Here is a 12,076-nt window from a genome sequence, read left to right on the forward strand (position 1 = left end):
TTGGACCCCCTACTTTGGAGAAGTTCGCTAAAGTAGTGGTGGCCACGCCCTCAGGGGGCTCACTATCTAGGAACTCTATGTATCACATGCGTTTAAGGCCTATTTGTAAAACTCCTTATCTCTAAATATATCATGAATAAAACACACCCTTTTTATATTTAATCTATGAATACCCCCTTTATATGATATCCTTTTGTATGTTAAAAAGGTGTAAAAAGGCATTTAAAAAAACTCCTTCTGTTGAACCCACATGCTAGACTTACATATTTATGAGTGACCCCCTCGAGGCCATGCCCATGGTGGACAAAAAGCAATTGCAAAGGAGTCCCTTCATTGATCCTCCTGGCAAAGAGGCTTCATGGGAACTTTTCTTATGATTGGCCCACCATTCATGGCCAACTTGGTTAGTCTATTTTAACTTTTCTCCACTAGAATGGAACCACAAGGCTAAACAATGGAAGGCAAGATGGCTCTACACTTCCATGGGGTAACAAATTATGGTCACATGGGTTCTCTAGGGTTGATCATCATCTATTTCTCCCTTGTAAAAATCCCTTTCCAATCTCATATGATTCAAATGCTAGAAAATGTTTCTATTTACCTCCATTAGGCAATTCACATAAGTGAACCTGACTCGTAATTTTGGTTGGGAACATCAAAATAGATTGCTATAGGTCACTCATCATTTATTTGGAACCTTCCTCATAGGAAATTCCTTTCCATCCCTTACATGTAATGCAATGGCTCAAGCATGGAAAATCGATTGATGAGAGTATGATGCATTAGAGGAAGGCATGAGCCACACGTTTATTGCATAAGAAAATAGTAGTTGCAAGTCATTTTCTTATAAAATGCAATCTCATGCTTTTCTCGAGGCATCCAAGGCCTTAGGGAAGGCTGAAAATGATGAGCGACTGTATTTCTAGATGCCACTTTAGCAAATGGGCATTCCTAGCCTCTCTCCAAGCATAATTGTGACTGCTTAGACCTTTCCAAGTTCCAACGGGAAAATGAGAGCTCTAAGGTACAGACTTGACCTCTACACTTGAGAGGTCTACAGTAGAAGGACTAGAATTCAAGATTGGTTCTAAACTAAGCGAAAGCAAAGGGACCAAGATTGATCTGGCATAAAATGATTGGTTGGAATTGCAAGTCATGAAAGCATTGCACATAAGAGGACTTCCAGGATCAAGAAGCCTATACATCTCCCGTGTTTGCACCTCCAATCGCAAAACAGCAAGGGTAGGGGGCCCAGCCTTTAGGTACAAGACAAATTACATAACCACATGGCCAATTCCAATTTGCTTGCATTATAAGGGTATGCCACTTATTATTCTGCTGGCTTCGGCCTACATGTGTTGAAGCCAATTCCTTCAAGGCTTGAGGTGCGTCTGAACTGGCCTAAATATCCCCGCTTGGAGAGCTTGGGTGGTATACTCCCTAATGATGGGGGAAATGGTGGTTTGAATTCAAGCCGTCCGATTTGCATGGGAGATGAAAGCATGATAGTACGTGCACATTAATTAGGGTTTGAGGGCCGACTACCGTCTTCCATATTTTGCCCTTTCCATGTGAGCCTTCATCTCCTCCATTTCATCGATCTCCTCCAGCATCCGGCCATGTCCACTCCTGCTTTCCTTACCCTCTTTGCCTTCTTTTCCTCCCTCCTCTTTCCATTTCTGTCCCTCTCCCCTCCCTTCGCCTCAGCCCACATCCCTCCCCTTCCCCCGATCAGTAGCCGCTTCCCATCTCTTTCTTTTGAGGATGCTTACTCCGTCCTCTGGGGCGAGCCTAACATCACAGCGGACGGCAGCACAGTTCGGCTCAGACTCGACAAACAATCTGGAGGTTAGCCCCCCTGGCACCTTTAATAACCCTGCGCTAATTGCGTGCCGCTCCAAATTTTTTAGAGCTTATGTTATTGCTAGCAACTTCGAGCTTTCCGTTGTCGTATTGCCTATTCTTTTTTCTTAGCCTTGAAAACTTCAATGTTTAACCTGCGATCAGGTTCCGGATTCGTTTCTCAAGGCAGCTATCTTTATGGGTTCTACAGCGCATTAATCAAACTTCCAGCGGATTACACAGCAGGGATAGTTCTAGCTTTCTACGTATGTTCAGAGCTTAATTAGCAAAACTTCCTTAATTTTCTTATGTTTTGTCAATTGTGTCAACACATACGAGGAGCTCTTGTAATTTCTGATTCTCAGGCATCAAACGGTGGTGTATTTCCCGATAACCATGACGAGCTAGACTTTGAGTTTTTGGGAAACGTTAAGGGAAAACCCTGGAGAATGCAGACAAACATCTATGGGAATGGAAGTGTAACCAGAGGTCGCGAGGAGAGATTCAGTTTTTGGTTTGATCCTACGGAGGATTTTCATGACTACAGTATTCTCTGGAACCACCAGCACATAGTGTATGCTCGCTTTACCAATCCAATATGCTAACCGTTCGCTGCTGTTGTTAGTCGAGGAATTGGATCAGCAGTGTCAGAGAACCATACTCTGATTGTGTGCTTGTGACTTTTATTCTGGCAGGATGTAGAATTTTCATTCCAATTCTTAAGCAGCTAATACAAAGGTTTATCTGATCCGCGAATGGCGGTCTTGTTTACGAAGAACAGGAATCACTGATTAGAAGAAAGCTGATCTTGCATCGATCTTTCTTGTGTCAGATTCATGGTCGATCATATACCTATTAGAGAGATGAAAAAGACTGAGGCTGTGGGTGGCGATTACCCGTCTAAACCAATGGCTTTGTACGCCACCATGTGGGATGGGTCTCAATGGGCAACGGACGGCGGCAAGTATCCAGTAGACTACAGCTATGCCCCCTTCTTTGCCACTTTCAAAAACTTGAAGCTGGAAGGATGTGCAACCGAGCAGGCAGATCAATGCAAAGGCTTAGAAAACATGAATCCGGTCAAGTCGGCCGACCTATTATCTCTGAGCTCTGATCAGCAAGCTGCGCTAAAATGGGTAAGAACCAACCATCTATACTATTCCTATTGCGACGACAAGGCGCGGTATGCCATTGCACTGCCGGAGTGTATTTTGCAAACGTCTCCTGGAACTGCTATTAGAAAGAGTAGGCGACACGGCAAGAGAAGAAACCAAACCACACAGTAACCCTGGCAAGAAGGGCTATCATCTATTGCAGCCGCGTACATCAATCACTTCGTAGTTTTGACGTCCACCATCACCTACTCGACTCTATCGGTTGTTAGATTGCTTCTATGGTTCGGCCTAGAGCCTTTTTGACCAAATGTGGGAGATGGTTCGTTCAAAGGCTTTCCATGTTTTTAGTTTGTATTTGTTCGAGATGACTTTGTGAAGGAGGTCATTGAGCCTCCAGCGCAGTTCTACACGGTTGCAACGGCTTCATCACTCTTCTTTTAAATAACTTTAAAACGGCTTACTCTTCTTGCTATCCATCTTCTTCCTTTTGTTAAAAGATTTGTTAAAAGCTTCATTAAAAGCAGGGCCATAGGGTTCTCGGCTCCACACCTCCAATGGTGATTTATAGAAGTTGCAATGTTAAGACTTTAACCTCTAGTACATTAGATGGTTTAATGTCCTTCTTATCTCATGGAAAAAAGGACATTTACATAGATTCCACCAACAAATAGGGTACCGCACGTCCCACTAGAATTAAGGTTTGAGGGAAGGTATAGATAAAGGAGGTACCAAGGTTTGCAGGAAGCTATATATAAAGGAAAGGTGGCTGGTTATGTCTCATTCATGCCCACATACTTGTGAAACCTAGGAAGGTGAGTCTCTAGGTTGATCATCTCCCTACAATGAAATAAAATAATTTTGAAAAGTAAAAGGGGAGACATGGGAGTGGTGTGTGGGTATAAATTAAAGAAAACAACTCATTGTGAAAGCCCATGGACTTAGTATTGTCTGCTTGGGGGGCTCACTCATCATATGTAACCCTATCACGTGAGTTCAATAGAAGGATATTTTTTATTTCAAAAAGTTACAGAAATAAATATACATAAGGGACTATTTAAAATAGTTTTGGAAAAAATTTACAGATTTATATAGAAAAGGGGTACCTTTTATTAATGAAAAATTTACAGATAAAGGATTTTAGAAATAGGCCTTAAATGCACGTGATATAGAGGGTTTATACATAGTGACCCCCCTGAGATTGTGTGCTTTCAAGAGTCTGCTACCTAAAGTTTAGATCGTAATAATACTATCACCCATGCCTTACAATAGCCCCAAGTTCTGTTATGGATGCATAAAATAACTACTTAGGGATCAATAGAGTCTCTACATTTCCCATGCTTTCACAACAAGACAAAGCACCTACAGATGCGCACACAAACACGTTTACTCAACTAAAAAGAAAACTTATGGGCACGTCTATTTGCACGTCTATTTATGCATCTAGAGACCCACATCTAATGGCGCATCTATATAGTAGACAGACGTGCGTATAGACGTGCATATAGACGCGTAAATAGATGCTCTACTAGAAAATTTTAAAAACAAACAGACGCATCATTAAACACGTGTACACGCATTTATAAACGGTCTTATAGATGCTTTTATAGATGCACAAATAGATGCTCTTCGAATAGACAGACGCGTATATAGACGCGTTTATAGACGGTTTGATAGACAAAAAGAAGGGGATTTGCAACATTCGTGGGTGTGCTTTGAGCATGTGTGAAGGGTGCATGGTTGGTCTACAATGGCAGCACATGTGTGTGACCCAAGGTATGCAAATTGAATACCCTTCTTTCATTTGAATGTTAACTATATACTTTTTATTGCTACAACATTCAAAGTTCATAGATGGTAGCCATTTGTGAAATCAACTTAGAAGATGCAATGGTGTAGACAAAATTTTGAGGAAACATTAAACCTTGTGATAAGAAATCAGTGTGTGATGGATGTTTAGTTCCATGGTTTCATGGAAGATGAGGCCATGGCAAATTGGAATACAATGCAACAAGTTTATGAAAAAGATCAATCTACACCACTGGTGGGTAGGGAAATAAGGTGCTTGTTTCATTTTTAAAATATATTTTAATAAAGCATACCAAACGATGTATAGAGAGATAGGCATATAGAACTACGTTTATGGAAGGGGGGGGGGATAAAATTGGAGCAATAGAGTCTTTGAATGCATGCTGGCAACCACACCAAAGCATGGGGAAATGTAGAACATGAAGAAGATGCAAAGGCAAAATATAATATTAGCATGATTTTAAGCCTTCTGGCAAAGTGGTGTCGCATATCCCCAAGAGTTGTCTGCCTTGGATAGCTAGCTATCATGGTGGCATGTGAGATATTATCATTGGAGATTATATATGAATGCTGTCAATATCAACTCAAGCACTACATATCCTGAAGCTTAGCTATGTTTGAAATCAGCTACCATGCAAATTTCTCTTGACCAGAGATGGGAATTTATTTTTTTTTGCAGAACTTGGGAGAAGAAGAGCATGCAAACATGCCTACTTTAAACATGTTTGAATCCAAACATGGGAGTTGGTTGGCTGTTATGTCAAACCATGTTTAGATAGGACTATATGAAGCTTGTGTTGGTGAGATCATTGGTTCAATTCTACAAAGTTCCCATTATGCATCTTACATAAAGTGTAGGCATATTGGGATGGGACAGAGCTTGTAGAAACTTGGAACAGTGAGTGGTCTCTGGAAAACCTAATGTAGTTACAAAACAAGGATTAATTTTGTAAAAATTGTTCATGATGTTGTTGCCAAAGCTTTCTTGCATGCCAAAAAAAAGGGTTGTATGGAGATGAGATCACCATAGGGAGAAAAAGACCAGTCTACCTTAAGGCTTCTCTAAGGATTTCACATAGACTAGACACTCAATACGTAAACATGGAAACGGCTCTAGAATTGGACATTGGCATGCTCGGAGATTTGAAATGCTAAGGAATCATGTCCCGCTAGTACAATCTATGGTGAAAAGGAAGATTCACAAAACATTCTAGGAAACTAGGTGCATTCCTAGTGGTAGTAAAGTCATATGCATGGGCACAAGCGGTGGCAAGAAAAAATGTGGGAAGCTATCCCCTTGGGTAATGCAATGGAGAACATTAAGGCCCCATGATTCTTTGGAAAGTGGGATTATAGTGGAGGGTGAGACAATGTAATTCATATGGTTTTGCCTTGACGATGTGACTCATACATGGCAACCAAACAAGAACATTGTGAACCCACCCATAGTGCCACTTCAACAATGGCCAGTTGACAATGGAACTAACATGAGCCAAGAGAAAGTTGATGCATTGAACAAAGGAGGTGTAGGCCCATGATGTGAATCCATCCAAAGTGCCACTTCAACAATGGCTAGTTGACAATGGAACTAACATGAGCCAAGAGGACGTGGATGCATTGAACAAAGGAGGTGTAGGCCCATGATGTGCAAGCCAATAATGTGGTGTCAAGTAGTGCTGTAGAATTCTTCTTTGCAAGTATATTGCTTTTGACATGTCCTACTATGGTTTGGAAATAATTAATGTAGGAGTCACAATACATATTTATGAAATCTTGCTAATTATTGAGCTAAAGAGCTGAATAAGGGTAGATTATATTTAGGGAAAATGTATAGCTAGCCACAAGCTATATATTTGTAAGGTTGAAAACTCGCAGAAAAAAAACTCACAAATTGCTAAGGCTCGATCCTCTCAGCATTTGCCTTTATGTCATCATTTGTGCTAGCATTCGGATTGAAAAACATGTCGATGACATTTCAACGCTTCACTGTGGAGACATTCCAAGACTACATTGACAACTTTCTCACAATATTCTTGGATGACTTCTTAGTCTACAATAGAAATTTGAATATCTTTAGGTAGACATACATCAAGCACTTTTGTATCTAATTAATAAGACAATCATGACACCGAGGCCGATCAAGTGGATGTTGCTACTTCAAGAGAAAATAATCCATACACCTGGGATGTCACATTTTGGTGCATACTTCCTATCAAGGACTGCCTATTAAGGTCATGACCATTTGGTGCAGACTTCCTATCAAGAATCAAAGATGAGACAAACAAAAATCTCAATCTCTCTCTCTCTCTCTCTCTCTCTCTCTCTCTCTCTCTCTCTCTCTCTCTCTTCTCTCTCTTCTCCACCAAGAATGATCAAATATGGTGGAGCTCGCAGAGTTTGAGGAAGAGGATGGAGCTAATAGAGGTAAGAGGAAGAGGGTAAATCTTACATGGAACAAAGGAAGAGATTGGGTAGGTCATGCATGTGAGGGTGGGAGGCCATGTGTTACATCAACCATAATAAGAGAAGGATCACAACATGGCTATAAGAAAGTGGGAGACTAAGAGGGCTTGGAAATGAAATTGTGGACATAAGAACTAATGCCTAGGAATATGTAGGCTTGGTATTATAGTGGGGTGCCAAGAAGGGTTATAAGACTAAGTTCCTTTGAAGGACACTTGGTAGTCAAGGAGGTCCACACGCATGCATTGGGCATGGGGGATGATTCTGGATGGGGAGTTTCACTATCAGAAGGAGGCCACATGAAAAGAAATCACAAGAAGAAAGAAGAAATCTAGAAAGGGAGCTCTCCACAAAATCCGTGGTGGGGTGGAACATGAACTAGCATCCCTCTTCAGATAGGGAGGTAACACCATGGAAGAGGGTGGAGCTTGCCAAGGTCAGATGGAGAGGGTGGAGCTCGCCAAGGTCAGAGGAAGAGGGTGGAGATTGCATGAATCAAAGGAAGAGGTTGGGAAGATCACATAGTATGAGGGTAGGGAGAATGTATACAAATAGTAAAATAGGAACCATTAGTTATAATGTCTTCAATGGAGCTCTCCTCAGAATCCACGGGGTGGAACACGAACTAGTAGCCCTCTTCAAATAGGGAGGTAACATTGGTATCAGAGGCAGTCATAAACAATTCACCAAGAATTGTAGCTGCAGGAACATCACAGTGCTATTCCAACTCCATCTTTGGCCACGAATATTTTCACAAAACTTGAGTAATCTTGGATGTGGACAGATGAGCTCTCATGCCAATCCCCACTGAGGTGACAATAAGGTGTCATCATTAGTCACGTTAACTAGTAAAGGATTTAAGTTAGATAATATGAACGGATGGCTACTCCTCTCAAACTCACTACTCTGACATTGATGTCTATCACAAAGGCCTAGAGGCCTCTATCATTTCTAAACAGACATGTAGCACGAAATTGATGTACCAATTTCTAGTAAGGGCCATAAGGAGAAAAGGCAATATCTGTGCAATCAAAGAGAGATAACTTGGCAATTGATGTTGCAAACCAAGAAGCAAAGGCACGCTCATGGGTTTGAAGGATTTATCTGGCCATGTCAGGGCTAGAAGCAACAACAATAGGAATGCATGAGTTCGCTATGTATAGTATTGCTCAAGTGCCATCTTTCCTTCATTGTAGCTCACGACTGAGCACTTGGGGAGGGAACTAGTTGCTTCCAATCCATAGATAGCTCTACAAGTTTGAATCATTGTTGTAGCAATGATCAGAGGAAGTATGAGTCTTGAGAGGAGGGAAATGATGGAGGGGTTGCTTTCCATCATTTCCCTCCTCTCAAGACTCAGACTCAAGACCCCAGTGACAACTAGTGATATCCAAATTTTGTTAGGGAGAAGAAGTACACAAATCATGTGATACCATCAACCTACACCATTTGCGCACCACTTCCAGAGATAACCTTGACATTTGAGGCATAGATCAGAGAAGGAACTCTTCTAATCTATGGCAAATGGTGCAGGTCGATGGTATCACATGATCTGTGGACTTCTTCTCCCTATCAGAATTTGGATATCACTAGTCACTGCGGGTCTAGTGATATCTGAGTTTTGACAGGGAGAAGAAGTCCACAAATCATGCGATACTCAACCTCAAGTCCCCAGTGACTTCTTATCCCTATCAGAATTTGGATATCACTAGACCCCTAGTGACCAGTGATATCCAAATTCTGACAGGGAGAAGAAGTCCACAGATCATGCGATACCATTGACCTACACCATTTTCACACCGATTCGAGAGATTACCTTGATGTTTAAGGCATAGAGCAGAGAAGGAACTCTTCTAATCTATGCCGAAGCAACCTGTAAAAAGATACAAATTCGACGCCCGTCGAAGAAAATACCAAGAATTATAGAAGGTATCCATGTCATCCAAAGGTTCTAGGACCTTATAAAAAAAGCCACATCATCCAAAAATATATATATCCTTCTCATTTCCAAGGTTAAAGTCCTCCAAAGTCCTCCTCCTTTGAAAGGCCTTATAAAAAAATCTATTTTCCTTTCAAAAGCTCTTTCTTTTTAAACCTCTCCAAATTCAAAGAAGACCATAAAAGTTTGAGTGAAGGGGTTTGAAATCAAGTAAAGTGAAAGATGAAATCAAAAGGCGAGATTAAGAATCAAAGAAAAGTGCATCGACTTCAAAAATATATACAAGTTCCTCAAGCAAATAGCAAGGAAGTGGCCATCATATTTTCTCTCGATAAAGCCTTTTGCTTTATATTTTCTGGAAGATTCTCATTTTTTAAATGACAAGTCTAGAAAGAGAGGAGAGATCAAGGATAGAGAAGAAAGGGCTACAAAAGAAGAAGCATAGTTGAAGAGGAAACACATGAGGAAGCACATAAGGAAATTCAAGAGGATACGATGGAAATGGAGGATGTTGATTATGGTGATTTTGGAATTCATTAAACTTGAAACTCAAACACAAAATCTAGAAAAATAGTTCAGGACAATTAATGATACATTCAAAACTCTAACTGAAGCCATCTCTAAGTTATGCGATTCTCAATCGGTAACTCCTATGGTGCAATCACCGACTCCTCCTAATCAAGTTGAGAGGTTAACCTCTCAACTTAAAGAAACCTCAAGCATAAGGAATTGAAACCAAAAATTTTCAATGGGGAAGAAAAACAACACAACAAGGATGCAATTAGTACATTTTTGCAAAAATAGCAATACTTCCATCGACTCTAGAATACCTCTCCTAAAAATCAAGATGTGGAAGCAAGTATTTCCCTTGGAATAAGGCTTATAAATGGTGGATGAGCCTCAGGGAAAATGATAGAATTCCTAGGTATTGTGCTGAATTTGAACAAGCTTTCTTAAAAGAATTTTTTCCTTGAAAATGAGCTAGAAAGAGCATGGGAGGTTTGGACAATTGTAGCATGTGTAAGAACACTCTAGTTTAGCACATAGTGAACTATACGGAGGTAGTTTTTAAGCAAAAATGGATTGATGAATTCCAAAAGATAAGGGGTTTCCTAAGAGGTCTAAAAGACACCTATAAGGTGAAGGTGAGAAGAAACTCTCCCAAGACCTTTGAAGAAGCAATTAAGTATGCCCAAATATACAATGACATGATGGGAAAATCCAAAGTTGGAACTTCAGAACAAACGAGTTTTGTTTCTAATTTCAATACATTTCCCAATTTTAAAAGGAAGGGACACTTTAAGAAGGAGGCTTCTCAGGCACTACCTAAGAAGCCTCAAACACAAAAATATGCTCTCCTAAAGAAAGAGGATTATGAAAGGGCCAAGAGAGAAAATATTTTCTTCAAATGTTTGGACAGAGATCATGCTTCTTGGAACTGGCCTTTAAAAAATAGGTGGGACCTAAATCCTCAAACAAGCCTCCACAAAAATAAGTACACGCGGTGCACTTGTTGCCGCTTAATGGTACCAAAAAGTATATTGAGGTACAGGTTTATCATGAGGATAGCACCCACATTTGATGTCTATCATTGGCAATGTGGTAGCCTACCTTTGGTCCTCATGATTTAATGAGGATGCATGGACACATTAAGGGGCAAAGAGTGAGAATGATATTTGATGATAGTGCAACACATAATTTCTTAAACTATTCGCTAGTTAAGAAATTGAAATTGCAAGAGAGCCCAATTGCCCATAAATATGTGGTTTGTTAGAGTGGCGATAAAAAGGTTTGGGACACCATGATTCATGGTGTAGAGGTGGATATCCAAGGTTATCAGGATACCTTGGATTTCCAAATTATGCACTTTATCAAACATATGTTGTGCTTGGTCGAGAGTGGTTGTATAGTCTTGGGCATAGCTTATAGTGGAGTTATTCAATTAACTCCATTATGTTTGAAAAATATGGTAGAATCTTCCAAATTAAGTTGAACATGATGTTCCAACTCTCTTATTTGTTTGATGGAATTGGAAAGAATTCTACAACAATAACAATGTGAGGTATATCTTTGTGAACTTTCTTTTATTGGTTATTTTATTTCTGCTACATTTGAAAAGAATAAATTTTCTCTTGATGTGATTAAAACGTATGAATCTTCATTTAAGTATTTAATGGTTGAATTTAATGATGTTTTTTCGAGTGACTTGCCTGATGGTTTACCTCTTGAGTGAGATGTAGATCATGAAACAGACATAATTCCTATATCTACCCCTATTTATAAATTACCCTATAGACTTAGTCAAACAAAAGAATGTGAGTTTGAAAGAGAACTAGTTGAATACCTTAGGAAGGGCCAAATTATTATCCCAACTTTTTGAGGAGGTAAACACCTCGTCTCCTCAGATTTGAAATCAATCATGTTTGTATTTTAGACTATTTAGTATGCAGTCATTTTTAAAATCATTAATGATGTTTTTAAAAGCTAAAACATGGTTCTTCCCACCCCCAACTTGGTCTATAACTAATCCATGCAAGCTCCATCTTCTCTGTGAGAGCTCCATCCTCTTCCATTTCCTCCCGACCCTTACCTGCACAACCACCCTCGCCTACCCAACCTCCCCAAACACTTCCTCTGGTTGATGTAAGATCCACCTTCTTCCTCATATCTTTGAAAGTTACAATGTCTTCCTTGGACCTCTTCAAGATCTAACATCTTCCATGGACCTCTATGAGCTCCACCCCCTTTGATTGCTCTTTGAATATGGTATGTTTTGATTTGCATACTGGGTTTTTCACGAGATCCTCAGTGTTAGGGAACCTAATTGTGTTTTGATGATTCTTGGTCCCTATTGGGTTCCTCGTATTCTATCTCTTGGCCTGAGCCTCAGCTAACTTGGCTTGTTCTCATG

At 40.2% G+C, this 12,076-nt stretch overlaps 2 protein-coding genes across 2 annotated transcripts in view; both read left to right on the top strand.

Moving 5' to 3' along the window:
- Window positions 1-1,619: 1,619 nt before the first annotated feature.
- Window positions 1,620-3,128, top strand: LOC147890525 (putative xyloglucan endotransglucosylase/hydrolase protein 28). Its single transcript, XM_087390312.1, has 4 exons — window positions 1,620-1,848; window positions 2,008-2,108; window positions 2,208-2,416; window positions 2,675-3,128. The coding sequence occupies exons 1-4, from the start codon at window positions 1,620-1,622 to the stop codon at window positions 3,126-3,128; spliced, it is 993 nt and encodes a 330-aa protein (XP_087246438.1).
- Window positions 3,129-7,141: 4,013 nt separating this feature from the next.
- The window catches only part of LOC147890526 (pentatricopeptide repeat-containing protein At1g06140, mitochondrial-like), a 42,795-nt gene continuing 37,860 nt past the window's right edge, over window positions 7,142-12,076 (top strand). Inside the window, exon 1 of the mRNA XM_087390314.1 lies at window positions 7,142-7,187. Within this exon, the coding sequence (XP_087246440.1) occupies window positions 7,142-7,187 (46 nt within the window). The remainder of the gene's footprint in view (window positions 7,188-12,076) is intronic.

Source organism: Dipteris shenzhenensis, chromosome 19 (assembly GCF_047967505.1).
Source record: "Dipteris shenzhenensis isolate YYH24624 ecotype China chromosome 19, Dip_SZ_1.0, whole genome shotgun sequence".
Taxonomy (NCBI): Eukaryota; Viridiplantae; Streptophyta; class Polypodiopsida; order Gleicheniales; family Dipteridaceae; genus Dipteris; species Dipteris shenzhenensis.

Bases quoted from the DNA above. Each gene is read 5' to 3' on its own strand.
- LOC147890525 (XM_087390312.1), top strand. From the start codon at position 1,620: ATGTCCACTCCTGCTTTCCTTACCCTCTTTGCCTTCTTTTCCTCCCTC. The intron at 2,109-2,207 runs GTATGTTCAGAG...TCTGATTCTCAG, and splicing joins GGATAGTTCTAGCTTTCTAC to GCATCAAACGGTGGTGTATT. The intron at 2,417-2,674 runs GTATGCTCGCTT...TTCTTGTGTCAG, and splicing joins TGGAACCACCAGCACATAGT to ATTCATGGTCGATCATATAC.